This window comes from Lepidochelys kempii, chromosome 6 (genome assembly GCF_965140265.1).
Source record: "Lepidochelys kempii isolate rLepKem1 chromosome 6, rLepKem1.hap2, whole genome shotgun sequence".
Taxonomy (NCBI): Eukaryota; Metazoa; Chordata; order Testudines; family Cheloniidae; genus Lepidochelys; species Lepidochelys kempii.
In genome coordinates this window covers 106,410,512-106,436,296 of record NC_133261.1, presented here as the reverse complement: position 1 = coordinate 106,436,296, position 25,785 = coordinate 106,410,512, and the positions used below count along the sequence as shown (strand labels likewise).

The following is a 25,785-nucleotide window of genomic DNA, read 5'->3' as shown; positions in this document are numbered from 1 at the left end:
TTCACACAGCACTCACACAAGAAGGAAATTCGGGCTCAGCAGAGCGGTACCCGGTGCAACACACAGAAAGGAGCCCACAGGCTACTGCCTCAACTGCCCTTGCTTTCACACTAGGGGTTATACCCAAGGTGTGGTGCGGTGCAGCTGTGCAGATTCCACTTATTCAGACCGTGGGGATGGGGACCCCTTGGTCAGCCAGTCTCCGGACAGAGATGGCTCCCAGATTCACACACACACCACGGGGAAGATGGATTGACACAAAGACAAGACAGTCCTCAAACCGGTTAAAGCACAAAAATAATAATTACCTGAGACGTCTGATTCCAGAAGCTGGATCCAAAGACCCCTACCAGAACAGAGTGGGAACCAACAAGTTCAATGGCGTAGACTGCGCTGCTGCTTTGTGCCTTTCTGTCTTGTGGAGGATCGCTTGGACTAAGCGTCCAGGCACCGGCTGCCACGATCGTCCTGCAAGGCAGTCAGGGATCACACAGCCTCTGTGAAGCCACTTGCCATCTCGGTGGTACCTCCAAATTGTCAAAGTTTGACTCAGACTCACAATTTATCAGACCACTCTGTTTTATTAGCAAAGCTGCTCTGCTAATACATTTAGAAGTGAGCCCCCCGAGTGGGGCTTGTGTCTCTTAATTTACACAGTTTTTTGGAGAACAAGTTACAGAGAAGTTACAGACAAAAGAAGAAAAAGATTTTAGTCACCACCCTTCAAGATCCCTGAGACCAGTCACGTATCTTCAATTACCTGCCACCCTTAACAATCTCCTTTAACAGCTTCCAGTTAACTTAACTAATTGCCCTTCACACCTTCCATTCTGATGCCTGCTTCTTAGACGTGCTGGCTCTATCTTAATTGCTTCTCCATTCAAAAGCTAACTGTCCCTACATGTGCTCCCTCAGATACTTTGTAACATGTTTTGGCATGCCCTCTCATATACAATGTATCCAGCATGTCCCCTTATACAATGTTATACTTCCACACTATCATCAGTCACTTTCCACCCCAGCCCTTCAGTAGCAATCCATACTAGTGTAAGAGCTACCTATTTCATTACATGCTCTTCTTGATTAATCTTTCCTTTGTGAGCCAGTTGCACCAATATTTTGTCTCGTACCAAGACCAATGACTTAGCACTTTCTTATCCCATTTTTCACTCTAGTCAAGAGACCACATTTTCACAGCTCTGCCTACACTCAGATATCTGCTATGTACTTGAGCCACTATGAGTCACAACATCAAGACAGCTGAACTACAAATTTTAATTTCCCTACATTCCTTTCTGTGTGAAGAGTAAGAAAGTAGAGATCTTCTCTCCCACCCCCGGTATGGTTTCAGACTTCCCATACACATATAACAAAATATGTATCTGCCTTACAAAAACTTGCCACAAGCCAGCTCATTTTATTGAACAGAGAGGGCCATGTGACCTTGCCTATTTCAAAGATTCTTACCTACTGCCCAGAGAGGTATAAATATGCATAGAGTGATGCATTTTCATTTTTATTTCATTCCTATTTATTTATAATACTTAGCATAGATGTGAAGCTGTCATGTGAGTGGCACATGCCATGGCAGGATATGAAGGGGTGATGGAGTTAGGGATACTTCTCGAGCCCTTTCTTTGAATTTCCTGACTTCAATTTTGGATATATATTTTTACCCTAATTTAAACATTTTTAGGCTTTCAAACATCTTTTACAATTGCAGTATTTTTCAATCAAGTCATTTTTATTCTGTCTTTAGGTTTTTGTCTGGTAGTATAAACCTATCCATTGACTGCATGAACTGCTCAAGTTCTTCATACAGGTCACCAGAGCCACTTTGTACTACAGTGGTGAGAGGTTTTTTTTTGTTTGTTTGTTTGTTTGTTTTAATATGGTGGCAAGAAGGAGGATGCCTTGTTAAACCTTAAACTTATCCAATCTGCATCACTTGCTTTTGCCTTCAAATCTGTAGTTCATGGTGAATCTGGGCACTGTTAAAAAAGTTCAGCTGTGAAAGTATATGCAATCTATTGATGGTCTAGCAATAATATTGTTGGTGACGCTGCTGTAAAAAGACTTGTTACGTGTCAGGTGTCCTTTCTGTAAAAATATAAACTTGCAACCTCTTCAACACATATGTAATATATTTATTGTGGTGCTACGGTGAGACACTGAACCAGGAAACTAGAGAATAGTTTTTCAACTGAGCCTCAAATTAGAATTTGTCAAAATGATACTGATGTTAAAGGTTGGGTGGGTAGTGCTGCCTATTAAGGTTGCCCAACACTTTCCATTATAAAAACCCTATTTTCTGTTTACCAAACTTTTTAACCAGTTGGAATGAAATTTTCTGTGCCAGCAATCTGCCTCAAGCTGAATTGTTTTGGACAGTTTCAGCCAAAACATCACAAGGATTTTCAAGAATGAGGTTAGGGACAAATATGTTGTTTTGCTCATGTTTAAAAATTCTGGTGACCTTTTCTTTAGAATGCTGTAATACCCTTGTGCCTTGGAATATGGACTTGAAATTTGGCAAGGGAAGTGCCTTTTATTGTCTTTCTGAAAATTCACTCAGATTTGGCCAAGGTTTGAGCCTTTGAAAAAATGCAGTTTGTACATGCTTAATACAGACTTCTTGGAGTTTAACAGCTAAAAATTTCAGATTCTTTCTACCCTGGGCACACTCCCAGCCACAGGCTGAGGAAGACTGTCCCTGAAATTTCTGTTCTGGGCTCAGAGCCAGGCACCAGAACTGAGAGCAGGGAGCCTGCCTGTCTTGTGCTCTCAGTACCTCCCCGTGTGGATTCCTGCAACATGGAGGAAGAAGCTGCCTGATTCAAATGCAGTGGTGGGGAAAGAGTTGGTCCTGCAAGAATAGGGGGAGCAGATTAGGACAAGTTGGGAGACTGTTGTGGGGAAGAGTCTGGGACTGGAGTCTAGTGAGGGGGAAAGAGGGAAACTGGTACTGGCTGAGCAAGGAGACTGTGACTGGGAGCCAGGAAGAGAAACAGGATGGGCTGGGAACCAGTGGGGGGTACTGACATTGGATGAGGAACTAGGGGTGGAGGGCTGGGAACTGGTGTGGAAGGGTTGATGAGGAACCAGTGTGCGGTGAGAACTGTTCCTGGCTGAGCAAAGAGATTGGGATAATGAACTTGGGATGGGAGGGAGGCACTGAGTGGATGAATAGTTCAGGAATAGAGACTGGGAACCAGTGGGACTGGGGAGCATGGGGAGGAGGCAAATTGGATGAACTGGGAAAGGGAGAACTGAGACTGGCTGTGCAAGGGGACTTGGGAGTGGCAGGGGGGAAGAAGGACTAGGAATTGCATGGGGATACATTAATTTGTATTCAGCTTGGTGCTGAGTTCTTTTATTCAATCTAGAGAGATTGCTCTGTTTATTTGGTGAAATTTTAGAAAGATTGTCAAGGTAACCTAGAATAGTGGCTGGGTGCTGTTTTATTATCATTTTTAGAAATTAAACAAAATACTGCTTGAGATAAAAGACAAGCTGCATTAGCATGAAGGTAGTAGCAGACTCATAAACCTGTGTGTCTAGCCACTAGAGGGGAATAAAGAGCCACACAATTAGAGGGTAATGCACTAACCAGTGCAACTTATCCTGATCTTCAAAGGTTCTCAGCAGTTCTAATCCCCATATGGGTCACCATTTGTAATTATGCCCTCGAGGTTATGGTTACCATCCCGACATTTGCAACACAAGTGATAAGGACTCAAAGAATAGTCAGAATATCCATGGTGAGGACTATAAATTAGTTCTCCTAAAGGGACACCATAAACTTAAAAGTTAGTTTTAAAAAGAGTTAAGAGCTCTCTGCTGAATTTTATGGCTTTACAATTATTTTCTTGTATTTTAAAATGTCTTTCCTGTTTTGCAGTGTGACAAATCCATAAACACTGGGAATCTGATTTAAGTGAGCGTACTGAGGACTCATTAAAATGGACTGTTTACAAAGTGCTGTCAAATGCACAACGTAAACGGGGGGGAGGGGAATGAGAAATATTTTTTCTCTCCAGTCTTTCACTTAAACTGATTTCAGGTGTTTACTCACTGACAGTGCTGCAAGTTGAGTTTTCACAGTGAAATATGTGGTTTTATGCTGACAATATTCCTTTAGAGTAATAAACTCCCTTTCTGCAAACAAATGAGGTATGTACCTGCTATACATCCATGTACAAATATTTGGTGGTTCAGTGACTAGCTCAGATACAAGCGAAACAGTAAGCACTTAAGTAGTTTAATCATAATGGAGTTAGGGCTTCATGCTGCATGATACTGAGCATTTCTTGCAAGGTGCTGAACACCACCTACTCTTATTGAAGTCAATTGGCGCTGAAGGTGCCGAACACCTCCCTGGAAGTACTTAGCACCTTGCAGGATTGAGTACCTGAATCAAGAAGGTAAACTTCACTCAATTGCATCATCAGCTTGGTGTTTACAAATGTCTCTTTTGGGCCTGTGAGTGATTTGGGCATCTGTTTAACCTCCTAACCAAATGCTAATTTCCATCCTGTACACAAAATCCTGGAAATGGTTTTGGATTATGAAATAACTATCCCTTTCCCCTTGACAGTGGACTTGTTCTTTATAAGTACAGTAAAGCAAATGGCCTTTGATATTTATTTGCCAGGATTCCTTTCTAAACCATTAGCCGTCTGGGCCTCAACACATATTTGCTTTAGTTTTAGCTTTTGATTGTTGCCAGACATTGTAGGCAAGTGGAGAAAAGTGCATGTTCTATGCAGCTGCCAGATGTATCAGGTTCTTCACATGGAGGCATTGATGAGCCAAGCGAACATTACCACATTCCACTCTAGCTTAGAGCTGCAGCAGCGGAAGGGTTAAGGCACATATGCCAAAGAGGGAAAGTGGAAATAAAGGTTTGTTTCAGGAACTGCAATGTTTAAACATGAGCCGGCAAGAGCCCTTTGGCCTTGCACCTGTTTCCTGCTAGTTGAAAGACTGCATACAAATAACAATAAACTGTACTATCTGAAGTCTGAATGCTTGACAGCTGAGTGAGTAGTATAGGTGGAGGGAGGATTCTCGGGAGTTGCGTGTCAGGAAGACCAAGATAGCAATGTTTCCTTTATCACTGTGTATTGTGAGTGAATAAATTGAAAAGGGGAGTGCCGTTGGTTGCCATTGAACTTAAGAGCAAATGCCAGAATTATTTTCTTTTATTTCAGTAAAATAAACTTTCCTATATGTTGTTTATGCACAGAACTTAATATAAATGACTTCTATGGGTTAGGGTTCCCTCCAACTCGGTTTATTCAGAACACCTCATCCAGTTCTGGGAGAATGCTTTATCCAGTTGTCTGAAATCCAAGCAATCAATTCAACTCCAGACTCATCACTGAGGTTTCTTTATTGGCATGCATACAACCAAACTACACTTGAGTTGATCAGGTTTGACCAAGATGGAGTTTTTTCCTTTCCCCCCACAAAGGAAAGTTTTTCCTTTCCTTCATTGTAGGGGACCCTTGTTAATTTTTTTACCTTGATGTCATCTCTATTGTACCAAATTTTTAACTTTTCTGTGGTGACGAGAGTTCAAGTTTCTTGCTCCTTATTACTTAACGGTTGGTTATACTTTTTGTATGTTTTCTCCAAATACTACAGATAAGGTGTCATTTTAATTTGCAGACTGAGGTAAAGAGAACATCTTTTCTCAGTGGCATTGTTTCTGTTCAGTTTGCGGCTCTAAGCCACATGCTTCCACTGCAGCATTTATTGGTGTAAATAAGGGAGGAAAGAGTGGGGAGGATACACAGTTCTCAATTTTGTTTTGAGGGACTGGCTCAGAGCCACAAAGTACTTAGGCACCTAAGTCCCAGTTTTGGCTCCACTGCAATTCACAAAACTCCTGCTAAATCTTCTGGTACACAGCTAACCTTACTTGATGCCTACACTTTCAGAGTAAAAGTTCCTTAGGTGCCTATGTTTCTGCCTCTGAGTATTTGCACTGCTGCCTCCCTCTACATGTCTGGATGCCTAAACCCCAGAGCAAGTCACAACCCAGAGGAACACAGGTGTTTGTTCATGTGTTCCACTGTGAATAAATACTTAAATTGTCATTGGGCCAATGAGAGAGAGAGAGAGTATGTGAGAATGACTCCGTAGTCCAGTAGCTAGAACACTTGCTTGAGAGGTAGGATCCTTTGTTTACATCCTTTCTCCCATGCTGGAAGAAGCGGGGAATTGAACCTGCATCTTCCACATCCCAGGCAAGTGCGCTAACTTCTGGGCTAAGTCATAAAGTGGGTGACACCATCTCTGCCTCCAGCCAGTCTGTGTGGAACAAGGCAGGTGGAGTCCCACAAGAAATCCTTTAGGTGCCCAAGCTGTCCTGTCCTCCAGGAGAGGAATTCCTCTTTGTGGATCACTAACAGATAGATGCCTCCCTGCAGGCCAGACTCAAGCACCTATCTCTGAGAGAGGGGCAAGGCTTAGCACATGCCCATTGTCAACATCTCCCTTTGGGTAGCTTAGGCAGCTTCCAGCCTAGTGTGCTGGCTTCTCTCTCCCTATTCATTGTATAGGGAGCCTTGGCAACTAACTTGGCTTTGGGAATTGAAGTGTTGTTTCTGTGATTTTTCGAGATGCTTATATGTTAAGAGTTGTGATGTAACACATTTTTCCTATTGTTTTTATGAGCATCTAGTTTAGAGTTATCATTTATACTGTAGCAGCACCTAGTAGCTTTAGCCAGGTCATAATGCTATTGTGCTAGTCACTATGTAACCAGAAAGGACAATTGCTGCCCTTAAGAGTTAGTGATCCAGAAGACAAGACTCACCACTTACTCCTTGTTGCTAGGCTAACATTCAAAAGTAGTTTCATGCCTTAAGCCCTTGTACCTCTTACAGAAGATGAAACAGCTCACAACCACCTTTAATCTATGTATCTATACTTCTAAAAACAATTACAGTGACCTGTCTGCCCTTTTTATGTATTCTCAAGCCACATTTCAGGCCAGAGTTCCTTCCATATCTTTAAGGAGAGAACCTACACATTAATACAATTTCATGAATAGCAGACCAAATGTTTCCCATAAAAGCCACTATATGTCATTCTTATTTACATTTCAGGGAACATAATGGAAAACAGATAAAGAGAAATAATTCCATTGGTGGGTTCTAGATGCCACTCAAGCCACTTCAGTTTGTTACTTCAATACCAGAAGTTAATCAAAATGAAGTTTAAATGAGCTTCCTAATCTCACTTGTGTGCCTGAAGACTTGCTGGAGCTAGATAGGGTAACTCTGCTGGAGGGCCAGACCATCCAGGAATTGGATATGGCAGTTATTAGGTGTGCTCATTAGCTGTTTGAAGCTATTTGGGTAATTTCCACTGTGGGCAAGCAACCTGGCAAGTCACATGCACAGTCACTCCAAAAGAGCAACCAATGGGAACTCAAGGGAAGGGAGAGAACTTTATAAATAGGAGTGGGAGCCACACTTGGGCTGAAGCAACATGAAGAATATAAGCGTCTGCTATAAGGACTGTGTTTCAGACATTTTGCTAGTTTTGTTGGATTAGATTGGCAGCTCCTCACCCTACTGGAGAAGAGGACTAGAACTGCTGCAGGCTGTGCAAATTGCAGACTGTTTTTGCAAAAACTCAAGGGGAATTTGAAGGATACTGTGGGACTATCCCTTGTTTTTCAACTTGAAGTAGCTGGCATGTGCTACATACAGGCTGGGTACTATTCCATAGAGACTGAGAAGGATAAATCTTCCCAGAGAAGCACTTTAAGGGATTGTGTGTATGTGCATAATCCTATTGTGCATTAAACTTATGGTAGTAACAAATAGTAAAACTTGGGGAACAACCCCCACCTCGGGGGAGAGGAAGAATTCTACACTCCCCCGAGGACTGTGACCAAATCCCAAAGAACTCTCAAGAGTGGTGAGGAAACAGAGGCAAGGAACTGTGTACTTATTTTCTATGAATCTATATATATATTCCGGTTTCAGAGTAACAGCCGTGTTAGTCTGTATTCGCAAAAAGAAAAGGAGTACTTGTGGCACCTTAGAGACTAACCAATTTATTTGAGCATAAGCTTTCGTGAGCTACAGCTCACTTCATTGGATGCATCCGATGAAGTGAGCTGTAGCTCACGAAAGCTTATGCTCAAATAAATTGGTTAGTCTCTAAGGTGCCACAAGTACTCCTTTTCTTTTTATATATATATTGTCCTGCCTAAAGTAAAGTGTGATTGTTTTAGGTATCCTCCTGCAAAATCTGTGTCTATTTGCTACAACTATCAGGTAAATTATAAACCAGAGTGCCATAAGAGGGTGCTTCAGCTATCGTGGTGTCTTAGGGACTCAGCATTTCTGGGCCTTCCAGAAGAGGGATATCAGACAGATTCTGTGTCCAGGAAGTGTGTCAGAGGGGCTGAACCCAGAGACCTTGACTAAAGCCTGCCCAGACAATGGGAAGCATAAAAGCACATGCATGAGCAGTGTGGATCAAAACTCAACAATGGTGAGTGTCCAGTAGGAGGAACTTGATCAAGGGTGTGACCACTATTTTTATGAATATTTTCAGTGTCCTGAAAGATTCAAATATCTCCAAAATATGGATACAGATTGTTGCTACACAGTGTGTACACTCAAAAATACTGCCAGACTGAAGCAAATGTTATATTCATGGGAAGAATCTTAGCGTGCAGACCATATGTTGTAATAAAACTGTTTTGCCCATAACTGTGTAAGTGTAATTGAGTTAGATTGCGGCTGGTGTCAATTGGCATAGCTCTATTGACTTCAATAGAATTGCATTGATTTACATCAGCTGAGGATCTTGTCCACTGTGTTCTCTTCTGGTATGTGCTAGACTTTCTTCACACCTAAGGATGCTACAGGGACTTGCTGCTTCTTTGGACATCCGTGACAGCCAGGAGAAAAGGATTTAACAGATATCCTTTGTACCTGATTTGGGTATCATCTGTTAAGTGGCACTACCAAGATTGCTCAGACAAAAGGTCCAAACTTACTTATATTCCTTGCAGCAACAAAACTCCTGTTTTAGTGAGTGTAATATTTGAGTGCGCAAGGTATGTGAGCAGTGCCTCAGAGGATTTGACCCATTGTGTTTGGATTTTAGACGGCTTTTTGTTCCCTTCCCAGTAGAGAAAGAAGTTTTCTTTAACCTCTTCTAGTGACATCCTCTGAATGTCCACTGTACAGCCATGTGCGGCATCAAAGAACAGACTGATTTAATATTAACATTCTTTAAAATCTACACTATGCCAGGAAAAGCCCTGATGTTACAGTTTTTATCATTCCAAAGACATGTATCATTGGTACACCACACAAATGGCCTGCTTCTCACATCTTACATCACTTTTTCAGGTCTGCCAAGTGACTCATTAACATTTGAATAATAGTTTTCAGGAATGTAAGGATTGCAGTTCTCTCTGGTTTGGGTACATCCCTGTCCACAAACAACATAAAGGGAAACATCAGAATTTCATAGATTCTGTATGTCTACTTGTCATCAACCACCAGAATGTGCAAATGGGTGTATTGCACTAAAAAGAGAAGAGCCCAGTTACCTTGTGGTACAAATGCCTCCGCATTGTTGTAAAGATGCTGCACAGGTTCCGCCTAAAGATCAAATCGTGTCAAACTAAATGTTACTATTGCTTGCCAGCAACTGTTTGTTGCTTTCCACCCAGTCTCTTAGGCATTCTGCCTGTCACAGGAAATGTGTGAAACTGCTGCACATTAAATCAAACCACAAATGTCTGCCAGTGAGAGAAGACTTTTATTTTGGGGAGAGAAAAAATATATATTTAGAAAGAGAGCTGCTGTTCAGCTTTTTTTGACAGGCTCTCCACCCCTGTACTTCATCCTTAATCATTTAATCCCTCCTTACTTTTTTAGGTGTGAAGTGATAGCCTGCTGAGGTCAGCCTTCCATTGTTTGCATAGCAGACTGCTTTTATAAGCATGAGGACTCATATTCATGTTGGTTGTCTGTACAATGATAATGACTTTTATACTTAAGCATATCACAAACTGTCATCAATGGCAAGAGCCAATCAGATGTGTAACTTGGTTAATAATTCAAAATCTGGTATCAACATTGGAAAATGTTAGAAGTTCAATGCAATCAACATTTTGATTTAATGGTAAAGACAACACAACCTTCAAAGTGTATCTCTGAACACTGACCATTTGGGGCGGTTCAAATGGCAAAGGAAATCTTTCTGAATGCATTAGACCATCTTTTTCTGCCTTAACAGATCAGCGGGTGTAACTTCATTTCTTATCTGCAGGACTTTTAGCAAATGAGTCAGTGCCTCCATTAGGGTGGCCCCTTTGCTCATAATGGTGACTGAATCAACGTTTCTAGTGTAGATGTAGATACAGAGTAAAATATGATTAATCAATCTTGACACACACACGGAGCCCATACTGCTTCAGGGTGTATCCGTTTGCACAGGCTAAGGGGAAGAAAATCAGATGGATCCATGGATATGGAACAAGCACTGTCACGTCTGCACCACTGTACCCCCTTCACCCAGGCCTGTGGAAGCTCCTCTGTAAGTGCTATGTGGACTTTGGCCTCTAGTATTTTGTAGAAGATGGCCTGGGAAGCCTGGCCACGCTGTATGCTGCCATATTCCTTTCAGCCCCTTGGCACACTAGCTAGTAAGTTAACCCTGTCACTCCCAGGTGGGGAGGGAGGTTTCCAAAACAATGGCAGAAGTTCCGGGGAGGAGGGGCGGGGGAGCCTTTAGCAGTGTGCTGGAACTTTACTGCCAAGGGCCAGTGAACTAGTCCAGAGGTTTGTGGGCCCAGAATCTCAGAGGTATTTAGGTCCCTAATTCCCATTGAAATCCATGAGGATTAGTTGTCTAAATACCTTTCAGGGCCTGTGATGTGAAGTTGAGCAATTCTGATCCTGTGTAGCAGCAACCCTTCCAACCCTAACTTTCTATGAATCTAAACCAGTGATACACATCCCTGCTAGCCAGTATGTTTTATTTAGTTATAGATGTAGATAATAGTTTATAAGCTACATGCAAAATATACTTTTTTATTAAATCCAGCACACCTAAAAGCAAGTTCAGGGATCAATGCAGTCACTTTGGCTATACTTTTTTAATGGATTGTAGAAATCTTGTAGTGGATGTGTCCCAGCAATGGAAAGTTTAGATCTAACATTAAACCAAAACAAACAAACAAACAAAACCCTCATCTGTTTAGATTTGCCCCAATGTTTCTTTTAGGAATGCACCCTCACTTAAACCTTATGAATAATTGTACTGCAAAGTTCTATGTATTCATTTGATTTTTGTTTCAATTATGTTATGAGGATACAGAAAAGCGTTACCCTGCCACAGAACGGGAATTGCTTGATACAGTGTGGTTTGTTGCTGCCTTGGCTCCTTTATTTGGTTATGTAAACAAAGACTACCATACTGTTGGAAAATCAAAACACTTTGGTCTTTCTGTTTTTATATAAATATATATATAATATGGGCAGAAGCATAATAGATTTGTTTGCAGGGTAAATAATCTATCTTGATCAAATGCATATGGTAACTTGATTGAGAATGGAAGTGACCATCACAACAGTCTATGTTTTTCAGTTTCTTAGTTCTTACTTGAATGAGCTTTGGTTGTTTTATAAATATTTTAAAGTGAATTGTTTTATTGATACTGTTTTTTGTGACAAACTGGAATTGTTTTTCCTATTGGTTTATATGATTAAGTTTGAAACTATTAGCCTATTTTATGGGCAGTAATTCAAGAGGAAAGATAGCCTTGTGGTTAAGGAACTGGTCTGGGGCTGAGAGCCTGAGTCCAATTTCCAGGTCTGCTGCAGATTGCTTGTGTAGTCTCAATGGGGCTAGTCCCAAGTATAAAGCAGCATTGCCAACTTTCATGATTTTATCACTAGTCTCATAATATTTGGTGACTTCCATAAAGCCCCTGTTCCTGAAGTCATGTGATTATATGAGACTCTTGCCTTTTTATAAAGTAAGTTTCTAGTCCTCATGGTTGCAGAGAAAAACACAAAAATGCAGAGTGTCAAGGTTAAAAAATCAGAAGGGAATTGAAACATATATTAAGCCAGACTTGTGACTTTATGGAGACAAGAGTAATGCTTTTTGAATTTTTGATGTTGACCATACTGGTTAAGTTTAGCATATAACTCTTTGTAAGACTGGAGATTTAACTCTGCCTCAATTTTCCATTAGCATAATGAGGATGCTATCTCCTTTTGGCTGTCTTGTCTATTTAGGTTATAAACTCTGTGGGGCAGGGACCATCTGCTACTGTGTTTGTACAGCACCTAGCACAATCAAGTCCAATTCTTGGTTTGAGCAAGGAGGTGCTACTGTAACAAACAATAATCATGGATATTAAAATAGAAGGTGCTGTTCTTATTTTTGAGATGGAATTGATTACCCTTGTGACAGTAGTGTGTGTAGTCCTCGATGCGCCTGTAATTGCTTTGTAAGGTCACCATGTCTTTCTCAAAAGCGGTGTATGAAAAAGGTATAAAGAGAAAACAGCCTGCTCTGTTAAGTGCATGGTTCCAACACTTATGCTGCTTTTAAAGTAATACACAGCTCTTGGATGTGCACAACGCTGGATTAAAATAACTGAGTTTGAAAGGCAAGGCCCTTCAGAGTCAGACAACCTACCTGCTGTGTGTAGGGCCTTATGATGTTTGGAAGTAGGTTACCACAAACCTCATTTACTTCACCCTGTAATGCCCTGCCCATTGCAGAGGAGACTCTAGCTGGAATAAAATCTTTCTCCCTCTTAACTCAGCTTCTCCTTCTGCTTGTTCCCAGGATGAAGTCCTAACCCTGCGTGTGTATGACATAGCAATCTGTTGCGTTGGAAAGGAGCTGGGGGGGGGGGTGTGTGATCACACACACGCTGCGGGATTGAGGAGGAGGAGATGGGCAGGGACGAGGCAGAGAAGCCATGCTTACCCGACAAACGGATTTTGCTGTTCGTCAGCCGAAAGTGCCAAGGCAATGCTGAAAGCGGGAGCTGGCTTTCTGATGTGAGTGTGACACAGTTGAAAGCTGCTCCCTCGCTCTGTGCCAGCCGCTCCGGAGGCTAGCGCTGAACGCCTGTGCACCGCACAGAGCTTGCCCGTTGCATAAGCCCCCCGACGAGGTTACATAACGGGCTGCCGCTGTCTGCGCGGCTCCGTGCCCCCCGGGTTACAAGCGTGGCACGGGGAGGGGGTGCTGACTGCTGGGCTGAGCTGCTGGCTGCCGCGGCGTCCCCTGGAGTGGGCGGGGGACCCGCGGGCCGGAAGGAATGTTTGCAACACAGCTGGAGAAGATCCAGAGTAGCAGCCGGCGGCTGCCGCCACCCAGCCCGGGCATCGGCGCTGCTGGGCAGGGCACCGCTCGCCATTGCTCTCGCCTCCCTGGCTTGCATGTGGCGGGGACGGGCGGTGTCAGGCCGGTCGGGGACAGGACAGAGGCGGGGAGGGAGCCCGTGAAGGAGGGGCCTCCGCAAACGCCCTTCAAACCCTGCAGGCGCCACTGCAGCAGCCGGCTGCTCCCGGATTCCTCCTGCAGAGGCTCGTCCCAAGCAGCCCCCCGCCACCCATGCCCCTGCTGGGTAAGTGACCCCTTTCGGGCTGTGGGGAAGGGGGAACGCAAGCACGGCGGGGTACCCTGGAGTTGGGCAGAGCTCTGCTCTTCTGCATGTCACTTTCGCATTCGCCGCTGCTGCTGCTGAACGCCTTGGGGCCGCGAGCCCTCCAGGTCCCAGCCCTGTGGCCAGGCCACGGCAGGCAGGATCCGCGTGCTGACAAGTGGAGAGGAGAGATTGGCACGTTGTGTCGTCCCCCCCCCCCCCCCTTCTGCTGGAGAAACTTTTTCTGGGCAGCGTAGGGAGCCGCGCTTTATGAGTGCTGGGAGGGAGGGGGAGTGCTGCATCCCCTGGCTTGAAGTAGTAATAACAACCCAAATACATGGTTTCCGCCTTCCGCCCCCCCCTCCCCCCAATACAAATTGTTCCAGCATCACTGCAGGGCTTGGGGAAATGAGTGAGTCGCGCTCGACGTGAGAGGAGAAGCCACCAAGTTGGGTGGCAGCAGAGCTTAACTCTTTCCTGCCCCTGGCGTTTCCCTGGAACCAGCTGGTGCAGTGGTTCTCAGCCAGGGGTACTCAGAGGTCTTCCAGGGGGTACATCGACTCAGCTAGAGAGTTGCCTAGTTTTACAACAGGCTACATAAAAATCACTAGCGAAGTCGCTACAAACTAAAATTTCATTCAGAGGGTGACTTGTTTGTACTGCTCTGTGCGCTTTACACTGCAATGTAAGTTCAATATTTATTTTCCAGTTGAATTATTTGATAATTATATGGTAAAAATAAGACAGTAAGCCATTTTTCAGAGTACTGTGACACTTTTTGTAATTTTATGTCTGATTTTGTAAGCAAGTAGTTTTTAAGTGAGTTGCAACTTGGGGGTACACAACACAAATCAGACTCCTGAAAGGGGTACAGTAATCTGGAAAGGTTGAGGACCACTTAACTGGTGGGATTTGCCCTGCGCTTGAATCCTGGGGGTGCTAATATTATTCCTGAGGCTCCATTCAGTCTTTTATCCCGCACCCAGACTCTGTTGCGTTCAGCAGGTCCCTGTCAGTCAGCAGGAAGGAGGGGAGGGAGAGGAGTAGTGCAATGGCATTCTGGTATTGGACATGGACATAGTGTAGTATAATGTATTTATAGTTAACCCAAGCAGCCCTGCGGGTGGTGTGAGAGCTACTGTGGTACAGTCCTTAGTGGTAGTATTCATTTGAACATCCGCTCCCCCCTCCTCCCCAAACATGGGGTAGGGTCAGTATTCCCCCCCACCCCAATCTCCTGCTGGTAATAGCTCATCTTAAGTGATCACTCTCCTTACAATGTGTATGATAAACACCTATTTTTTCATGATCTGTGTGTATATAAATCTCCTCACTGTATTTTCTACTTTATGTATCCGATGAAGGGAGCTGTAGCTCACGAAAGCTTCTGCTCAAATAAATTGGTTAGTCTCTAAGGTGCCACAAGTCCTCCTTTTCTTTTTGCAAATACAGACTAACACCGCTGCTACTCTGAAAGGGGTCAGTACAGTGAAACTGAGAACTATACTAGGCTAGCTGGGAGTTCCCTTTAAAAATTCCAATCTGTTTGGAGTTGCAACATGAGCACAAAATGAAAACATCTTTAATTGGTATTGCATAAACTGCAGAGACCTGAAACTGTTCAGGGGCCCGATCCTGCAAACAGTTCCACATATACAGGCCCCTTGTGACCAAGTAGAGCAGCAATGTCATTTCAGAAAAATTCGGTGGGGGTCAAAGTTGTATAGTATATAGAACCTTATATCTGATTATCTAGTCTGCAAAGTTCGGGGTGGGGGGAGAAGAAGTGGTGCATATAGACCAGTGGTGGGCAATCTGCGGCCCATCAGGGTAATCCACTGGCGGGCTGCGAGACAGTGTTTACATTAACCATCTGCAGGCATGGCCGCCCGGAGCTCCCAGTGGGCGCGGTTCGCTGTTCATGGCCAATGGGACCTATGGGCGGCCGTGCCTGCTGATGGTTGTGTAAACCCTGATGGGCCGCTTGTGGGCCGCAGGTTGCCCACCACTAATACAGACCTATGAAAAATGTGGGGGGAGTAGAAAACGAAGTGGTGGGGGCTGCTTTCTCACCCCATAGCAAATGGTGTCCTTGAAGTGGAGCACTGAGTATTCTGCACCACGGGAAGGGTTTGTGTGGCTCTCTGTGCAGGATCAGGCTCTGTGTTTGTGATAGAACTGCAAGCCCAGATTCCATCACCCTTAATTCTTCTTCACTAGGCAGTTTTCTATGTCTGGCTCTGTTGGATGAAAATGTAAAAACGAAGTCCTGTCTGGTAGACATTGTGGATGTTAACACTATGGGAGGTGGTGTGGCCTAGTGGATAGAGCTGGGAGACCTAGGTTCTAGTCTCAGCTCTGTCACTGGTTTGCTTGGAGACCTTGGGCAAGTCACCTCATGTCTCTGTGCCTCATCTGTAAAATGGGGATAATGATTGTGACCTTTGTAAAGCACTGTGAGACCTACCAATGAAGAGTGCTACGTAGGAGGTAGGTATTATTACTCAGTGTTCAGACAGTCATGACGGTGAGTGCAATATAAATAACTACATAGACATCAAAGACTCCGTGGCACTTTTGTAGGTGCCTGGTCAAACTGCCCCCTGCCTCCACAGTTGTATAAAGTTATAATCCTGGGAGAACTCTTTAAGCGCTTAAAATCAGCGATCACCTTTTGCTATTGCTTTTATATTAAGGACACTGTGTAAATAAACGTAAAGTAACAATGGAATGAAAATGGGAGTTTGCCCTGGACACTTTGGTGAGGTTTAATGATAGTGTCCCATTTTGTGCTCTGATAGAATGAAATCTCATTTAAAATGAAAGATGTGGCCGGGGGCTGGGGGAAGAGGGGAAGGCAGACAGTGTTAACATCTGCAGTTTGGTCCTTTACAACTTGGAATCAAGAGTCTAAATCTCTGACATCAATGTGTAATTTCCTCTTTATTAGCTGATTACATTGTGAACAAGCCTTGACTCGTAGCCCTCAAGGGTTAATGTAAAAGGCACATTTCCCTGTGTGTAATTACTTGGCCACCATGGCTCATCTAAGGCCACATAGCAAGGCTGTGTAATTACAACTTGGCACACAGTACTCCAGTGTTGTAGATGTGTTGCTGGCATACTCTGTTCAGGGAATCCTGCCCACGCTGTTCGACTGACGGTTGCGGGGGCCAGTAAAAATGAAGAATAAATAATCATTGTTCCAGAAGGGGAGTTGCTTCCACCAAAGGGGCAGGGAAGGGAAACTCGTTTGAAATTGTCAGTTGGTTGAGTGACTGGGGCAAAGGAACCACAGAGACAATTAAAATGTGTTCCCTGTTGTTTGGCGTCAGCTCCATAAGGCCCACCCTATATCACCATGCTCTCCTTTGCTATCTATTGTACTCCAACAACAGACGTTGTTTTGGGGGGTTGTAGTTGTACAAAGCTATGGAACAACAGTCCACAAAATCAATGTGTCAGAAATGGAACCTCTCATCTTTCCGGCTGTGCTCCCTCCTGATCCTCCCCCTCTTATCTCTGTCCCATTTGGCAACTGCACTGTCCACCTTGTGGCGCAGGTTCACAGTCTTGTGTGCCATCTTCCACTCTTCTCTCCTGATGTCCAAACTCTCGTTAAATACAGTTGCTTACCATTGCTAGCAACTTCCCTTTGGCCCCCATCCTCACTGCCAACATCCTTATAGCCATCTCCTTTATATTCTCCCTACTTACCTATCCTACCTCCAGTCTGTTCAACAGGCTCTAGCGCAGGGGTTCTCAAACTTCATTGCACTGCGACCGCTTCTGACAACAAAAATTACTACATGACCCTAGGAGGGGGAACTGAAGCCTGAGCTCTCCCCCTCGCCCCCCAGGTGTGTGTGTGTGTGTGGTGGGGAACTAAAACTTGAACCCTACCACCCTGGCCGGAGGGGCCATAGCCAAAGCCTAAGGGCTTCAGCTCCAGGCAGGGAGCCTGTAACCTGAGCTCTGCTGCCCAGTGCTGAAGCTTTGGCTTTGTCCACGGGCAGTGGGGTTCAGGCTTCAGCTTCTTCCCCAGGCGGTGAGGCTTGGGCTTTGGCTTCAGCCCCTGGCCCCAGCAAGTCTATCACCAGCCCTGGCGACCCCATTAAAACGGTGTCACGACCCACTTTGGGGTCCTGACCCACAGTTTGATCATCATCATCATGTTCGTATTACTCCTCTGGTGTTTAGGGCAGTGACGAAGCTCCTCCACTCCTGTCTGTTTCTGGCAAGTCTTTCAGTGGTTCCCCAGCTGTACCCCAGGTTTTTCAGCTCGACTTCCACAGCTCTTCGCCATATTGTTTTCGGGCGGCCTTGTTTTCGCTTGCCTTCAGGTGTCCATCTTATTGCTACTCTGGTGGTGGAATCAGTTTCCATCCAAAGCACATGACCGATCCATCTCCAGCCCCTCCTGGCAATGATGGTGCTCAGATCCTCCACTGTGTCAATAGATCTTGGTTTGAGATTGTTCTGGGCCAAAAGATACGGAGGATTTTTCTGAGGCAAGTTGTATGGAATGAAGATAGCTTGGACATGTCATACTTTCTCATTCCCTAGCATTCTGCACTATAAAGTAGCGTTGAAAGTACGCAGCAGTGATAAATCTTGAGTTTAGTTTTGGTGTTTTATTTTGATGATTTTCAGACTGTATTTAAGTTCCTGAAGGTGTTCCTGGCTTTATTGATTTTGTTCCGGATATCCTGGCTTGTTCCAACAGCCTGGCTGATGGTGCTGCCCAAGTATGTGAATATTTCTACATTGGTGAGAACATAATCCTCTATCCGTACTGGTGATGATGAGGCAATATTAAAGGTCATGATATCTGTCTTATTGCGATTGATTTTCAGTCCAATTTGCTGTCCGAATGCGTTGAGTCGAGTTGTTTTTTCTTGTATATGGTGTTGGGTATGTGATAGGAGAGCAACATCATCTGCAAAGTCCCGGTCTTCAAGGGATGAGAAGAGTGTCCATTTAATGCCTCTTGGCATGTCTTCTGTTGTACGCTACATTACCCAGTCGATGGCAATGTTGAAGAAGATTGGAGATATGACACACCCCTGACGTACTCCTGTTTTTACTTCAAAACTGAGCTCACTGTGATCAACACTTCATGTAAAGTTGAAATAGAAGCTTTTGATTACATTGATTATATGGAAAGGAATTCCATATGCCCGCAGAATGCGCCATAGGCTGGTCCTGTGAATGCTATCAAACGCCTTCTCAAAGTCTATGAAATTTATGTAGAGTTGCCGTTGCCAGTCTAAGCACTGTTCTGTTCTGTTTTGTAGAGTGAAGATCTGGTCTGTGCATCCACACTCTTTCTGAAAACCAGCTTGCTCTTTTCTGAGAACGCTATCAACTGCCTTTGATATATGGTGGACTATGATCTTACACAATACTTTGCTTGGCACAGATAGAAGTCACGAAAGCCTATGCTCAAATAAATTAGTTAGTCTCTAAGGTCCCACAAGTCCTCCTTTTCTTTTTGCGAATACAAACTAACATGGCTGCTACTCTGAAACCTGTCAAAACCTGTCTTCTGCTCTTGCAGCTCTGAGCATATATCCCCCAACGTCTTCCTTAAGATTCTTCCCTAGCTCCCTGTTTTCTCCAGCATTCAATTGAGAATCCGTGCTCTCACTTCCAAGACTCTACACATCCGTGCTGTAAAGGGGGAAAACACAAAGCTGCAGCATTGAATCAGTTTCCCCTATCCCCTTGTTTTCTGTTGACTCCCCTGTTCCCAAATGCCTGTTTTCTGTTTATGATTTCTGTCTGCATTAGGTCTTCTTTCAGCAAAATTTTACTCATGCAAGTAGCCCTTAGTCACATGAGTAATTCCATTGAAGTCTGTTGAAATTATTCACATATGTAAGGGTTACTCAAATGAGTAAGGGTTGCAGGATTTTCTTTAAGGCGGGGCTGTCTTCTCATGTGCCTGTAAATCATCAAGTCCCCCATATGGTGCTAAATAAATAATGAAAAAATAATACAAATAGCACCACTTTCCAGTTAGAGCCATTTGCTGTTACTTCTTGGGACATTACTTCTCGCTCCTTGTCTGTTGCAAGCTGTTCGAAAATCTTTGTACATAGTGATTCTTTGTTGGTTAAGGAATGTAAAAAAGAAATAATAAACGGTATTAGTTGTTTTTCAGTGTTTTTTGAAAGGGTCTCAAAACTGTGGGTAGTGGCTGTGCACAAATGCAGAGTCTCTTGTTGCCAAGGCTGTGAGCCAACTGGGTCTCAAGGGAAAATGTAACCACTTACCCATAGCAACTTGATCTCTACAGAAAGCCTAACTCTGAGTGAGTCACATGAACATTATTGCTTACGAACGATTTACAATGAAGCAAACTCTGTGAAAGCTGATAGTCCTTCTGTGAAAATACGTAACGATACTCTCCTCTTTAGATCATTGCTCTCCTCTAATCCTGTGCTCCCACATTCTTCATGGACCCAATCCTGAGAAGTGCTGAGTGCTCTCAGCTCCTGTTAGTCAGCATTTGGTACCTTACAGGGTCAGGCTCTGTGCTCCTCTGCTCCCATCTTCTCCTCCTCCACCTCTTCCTTCCAGGTCTGTGCTCCTGCTGCTCTCCTCTTGGAGCAGTCTCCCACAACCCACATGCTGAGTTCTCTCCCTCTCCTTTAGATCCTTCCTGAAAGGCTACTCCTTTTGAACAGCCTTCCTTTGCATGACCTTTGTGACCTGATCTCACTGACAACGTCTTTGACCCTTACGTCCAACGTCTTTGACCCTTATGTCCAAACCATTGCCTGGTACATCACATAGGTCTTTTACAGTGTTAGCTCCTCTGGGCAAGACTCTTGTCTTCTGTGTCCTGTCAAGTGCTTGACTGTACAGCACAATGAGGCCCTGAGCTCTGTTGGGGTCTTTAGTGAGACAGTTTTTCTCTTTGTTAAGGCTGTTGTGTTCGATATATTTATGGGCTGTTCTTTGTTTATGTGTATGTTGTAAATTTTAATTTATGGGAGGGGAGCACTGGATAGATGCCTGTAAATATGTTTTAAAAAATTAATAAAATAATTAGTACAAAAAATTAGTAATAAAAAACTATGGGGCTGTCAGCTTTGACAATGTTCCCTTTAACTGGGAGAAGGAGCAAACTGTGGTTTGTTGCAAAAATATTTAGAACAGTTACTGTTGTGATGCAGACCAGCAGCAGGTTGGGAATAGTAATGGTATTCAAAAGCTGTTAGCCTCTGATGGCTGGTTGGTGGTTTATGTGAAAGAAATACCATGGTCTCATCCAGTTCCCATTAGACAGATTACAAAAATCACTGTCCTTATTAGCATCTGCATTGGCAGCCCAGGCATAGAGACCAAAATGTATTTGGCCACAGATATTGAGTTACCCTCTTATATCTAGAAGTAGTTCCTCCAGCACTGAGACACTTTGGGGAGTAGCTTGCTTGGGTAGTGCCCATACTGTACCTGGAAGACTCCATTTTCCAAGTCTTTCCAGTCCAGCACTTTCATAAGCACTGAATTCACTAAATAATTATGACCTCAATTATCTCAATGTGCACAGCAAAGTGTGCATGCAGAAACATACAGGAAAAGGGCAGCGCTACATGTTTGCAACTAGTTGCTTAAAAGCCACATATGGTGGTCTGTGCAGAGGTGGTAATTGGAGACCATTGGAATGTACCAGGGCCACCCATGATTATAGAGTAATTGACTGTAATGTGTGCCAGGGCCAAGCAGGACCTTGGCAGCCAGGGTGTGAAGGTGGCATGCAGTGCTTCACCTTTTCCCTCCACCAGTCTTGGGTCCTGTGCCAAGTGTAGCCCGAAATCAGAGCCAGGAGATTTAAAAATAAAACTATATTTTGTGAAAGGGGGATAGACATTCTGAGCAACAAATATTTCTGCACTTTCCAGTATTCGAGTGAGTCTGAAAGTCTTGTTCATATTGCAGGTGGGTAAATGAAGAGAAACATTTCCACAGCGAATACTCACTAGATGTTGGATATCTCTGTGGTAAAAATTGGGTCTGTGCATTCAGACTGTAGGCTCTGAATGACAGTGCTCAAAAGCATCTTGAAATGGTTGGTTGGCAGATCCAATACTGGATCAACATTAGCAGTGACAAATCATTGGCTTTTTAATTCTTAGGCCTTGGGTACACTAAAAAGGTTTGCCAATATAGCTATACTGGCAAACCTTTCTCGTGGAGATGCAGTTTATATTGGTTCTCCAAATAAAATAAGCTTTTTGGACTTTTTTTCTGGTATAACTGTGTCTACACTCGGGCTTTTGCTGGTATAACCTAGGCCAGTTGGGATGTGTTTGGGGTTTGGTTTTTTTTCATACTTCTAACTGACATAGCTATGCCTGCAAAATTTTAAATGTAAACCAGGCCTTACCTTATTATGATGGCATACTTGATAGGCGGACATTAATGCTAAAATAAATCTTTCTGAGGTCCAATTACATCTCAGCTTTCTCGAGCCTGATATAGTTGTGTTTCTATTTGACTTAATATCAAGTAGATGTTCATGACCAGCTTCCTTTTGTGAATACAGATCAGCTCCTGTAACATCTAAATAGTTCTGCCCTCAATTAATTGTGGATTCCATTAAATTGCCTGTATAAAATAGTTGTACGTAGTGTTATTGTAGCCATGTTGGTCCCAAGATATTAGAGAGACAGCATGGGTAAGGTAATATCTTTTATTGGACCAACTTCTGGTCCCTTGAACTACTTATGCTAAACAATCTGTTACATTTAGCTGTGACATTCTCATTAAGTTTCCCAGACCTGGAGAAGAGATCTATGTAAGCTCGAAAGCTTGTCTCAGGCCTGGTCTACACTACAGAGTTAGGTCAATGACCCAATGATGTAAGTGTCTACACTAAAATTTTGCTCCCACCGATGGAACTGCCCCGCTACACAGACTTAATAATGCCACCTCCACGAGAGACATAGAATCAATATCAATGTAGTTAGGTTGACACAGTATCAGTGTAGACACTGTGTTGTTTACATCGACTGTTACTGTCTTTCAGAAGCCATGCCGCAATGCTCCACACTGACAGTAAATCGGCACAAGTGCTTCTGATGAGGATGCACACTGCTGACACAAGGAGCAAAGTGTAGACACATACAAGCAATGTAATTACTGCGGCTGCTATATGCCAACGTAAGTTCAGTCGACTTAATTTTGTAGTGTAGACATGCCCTCTCTCATCAACAGAAGTTGGTCCAATAAAAGACATAAAATAGGTGAAGCAACATGGGGGCTCGGTTGGGGCCCCTTTAAGACTCAGCCCAATATTGACTAACAATAGGCCCAAATCCAAGAGCCAGACACCCTTGAACTTTGGGAAAGCTTGGGTCTGCAGCTAAATTTTGTGGCTCAGGCCCATGTCTGATATTGACATGTTTCATCTGGAGATTAGAGATTCTAGATATGGTCCAACAAGATGTAGCATTATTAACCCCAGATGTTCAAAAGCCAATAATGAAATTATTGAAATAATGAAATTAAAAGCCGTGATATTAAAAAAAAAGTTCTTTTTATTTGCTTTCAGGGGTTTCCCTTTGGGGTACAAGCTCTTCTCTGTAACCAAGTGGGTTAGAAATGTACTTTTTCTTTTAAAATGAAAGAGAAGATTCTCACATAATCGCTCATCCACAGGAGCTGAGGTTTTAAATAGAGCATCAAATGAGTTGAGAACGCTGCAAGATGTTAGCTTTCAGCTGTACAAAGCCAGTGCAAACAATAAATACACCAGATTTGTTAATCATTGTGCTCGGCTGTGGTTGACTTATGGATTTAGTAAGGTGGGGCGAGCCATTGCTATTTATGTTTTGTGCCTGCACTATTCACTGACAACCAAGACTCTTGTCACAACGTCAGATTAAACTGAGTTACTCCCAGGATAACAGCCTTTATTACAATGAAATGATTCATTGGGATGACAGCTGCAGAACTTTTAACTTCTGCTGAATTAAGGAGCCCTGCCTCACTTAATGACAGGAGCCTCTTATCCAGCCCAGTCTGCATAATGTAAACATAGAAGCTGGGACTGGTTGTAAGGGAGGGTCATGCTGTGATGTGATGTGATGTGTGTGTGTGTGTGCGTGTGCCTTCAGTTAATAAACAATCTTCGATGGCCTGGGCTTTCTGTGTTGAAATAAATTTGGGCCTACATCTTAATGGCACTGCAAGAAAAAAAAGCCATGATTTCTCAACAAGGCACAGCCCCATCTGGTGCTCTTTAGGCTGTTTGTTATTAGACTACTTAATTCCTTGTGGTTTTGATGTTTTATTTATATATCACCATTGGTGTCCATCCTACTTTACAGCCAATAGGAGACCAGGGGCTTAATACAAAATGCATTGAACTCCACAGCACTCTTTCTTTTGACTTCACTGGGCTTTGGATCAGGTGTCAGGCCCTAACCCTAGGCCTCATCCAAATTGCACAGATAACATACTGGGAAAAGTGGAAAGGAAGGGAGACGGGAAACAAGGCTTTATGGGAGAAGAATCAGGCCCATGAATGTTTCAACATCCTTGGGAGGTAGGTAAATATAATTATATCTCTATTACAGTTGAGGAAACAAAGGCACATGGGGACCAAGTGACTTACCTAAGTGCCACAGTGATTGAGTGACAGAGTCAGGAATAGAACTGCTGGTCCAGAGTCCAAGCTCCCAGTCCTGTGTCCTACTACTAAACACATTCCCTCCCATTTATTACTTTGGTGCAATGGTGTCTTGTGGTTTCCTTGAATGTCATGCTTCATGGTTCTAAATGGCAGAAGACTCAGGACAACATTAACTCTGAGAGAACAAGAGCCTTCTTGAAAATCCTTTTATTTATCTAATAAATATTGACCTGATTCTACACTTGTTTGTTTAAGTAAAATTCCCATTGAAGTTTTGGGAGTTTTTCCTGAGCAAGCAGTATATTGTTTGCAGTGTTGTAACTGTGTTGGTCCAAGGATATGAGAGAGACAAGGTGGGGGATGTAATATTATTGGTCCCATATCCTCACCCACCTTGTTTATAAGGAGTATATTGTCAACTTCTATTGTGAAGTGAAGCAACCTTGAAACAATTTATAGGTGGGCGATTGTTAAGGGAGGAAGGATGGCCATGTGTTAAGGCACTGGCCTGGGGTCAAGGAGAGCTGGATTCATATTTCAAGCTCTGCCACAGACTAATACCTGATGTGTTTTGAGTTTGGCACCCTAAATCACAGGTCACTGTTGGAAACCGTGGCCTGAATTTCCTTTGTGCCTCTCTCTAAAATGAAGGTGCTCATCCTTTCCTAATGGACAAGGGTGTTGTGAGGCACGATCCATTTGTGAATGTGGGACACTGAGATAATATGATGGTAAGCACGGTAGAGAAGCCTGTAAGAAAGTAAATAAGCTAGCACATGGGCTGGAATAACAGCAGCAAGAAGAAGATTAAATTGTGACTAAAGAGCTAGGGTAATTTTTAAATTGTAATGTAGCCTCTGTTTGTTATGTGATTTAAGGAATCAGACACCAGGTTTTTTTACTGTTATAATAATGAAGCAATTTTAGGAGAAAAGAGGGTATTGTGTTTTAGACTAAAAAACAATTTTACAGAACTAATCAGCATTTTATAATGCCAACACATGCACTGAACCTTTGGATGTCTGCAGCTAAGATATCTACATTAGGCATCCATTGGGGACTGGATGGCTTGGCAGATTGCTAATAATGGGGTATAGAGCCTTTCACCTCTGGGTGATTGGCTTGAATCCAGACTGGGTCAGCAGTGACTGAAAGCCATTTCCATCTGATGACTGTGTGGGGACTTATGTGAAATGAGTTGGTCTCAGTCCAGTTCCCAATGGACTCCTATATACACTGTAACCAAAATCCTATTGACAGTCTCAGCAGAGAGGCAAAGGGCAGAATATGTTTGGAGAGTGACTTATCCTGTTGTCCTTTCAAGACAATTTAATGGCAGGGCAGTGTGAGGAAATTTGCCCATGCCATACATATTCTGTGGATGAACAGAAGAAACCAACCTCTGGAGCTGTCAGATCAGTGACTTCCCTGAGCAATAAATTCTCTGTAATTGTAGGTTTCAGAGTAGCAGCCATGA

At 43.4% G+C, this 25,785-nt stretch overlaps 1 protein-coding gene across 10 annotated transcripts in view; it reads left to right on the top strand.

Annotated features, from left to right (window-relative positions):
* Positions 1–12,929: 12,929 nt before the first annotated feature.
* The window catches only part of SYNE3 (spectrin repeat containing nuclear envelope family member 3), a 96,346-nt gene continuing 83,490 nt past the window's right edge, over positions 12,930–25,785 (top strand). Inside the window, exon 1 of one of the 10 annotated variants that reach the window (XM_073349571.1) lies at positions 12,930–13,070. In XM_073349571.1, coding sequence (XP_073205672.1) covers positions 12,963–13,070 — 108 coding nt within the window. In that variant the 5' untranslated portion in view covers positions 12,930–12,962. Of the gene's footprint in view, positions 13,071–13,185; positions 13,643–25,785 lie in introns of those variants that run through there. The other 9 variants (XM_073349569.1, XM_073349570.1, XM_073349567.1 and 6 more) reach the window with 9 other exon arrangements.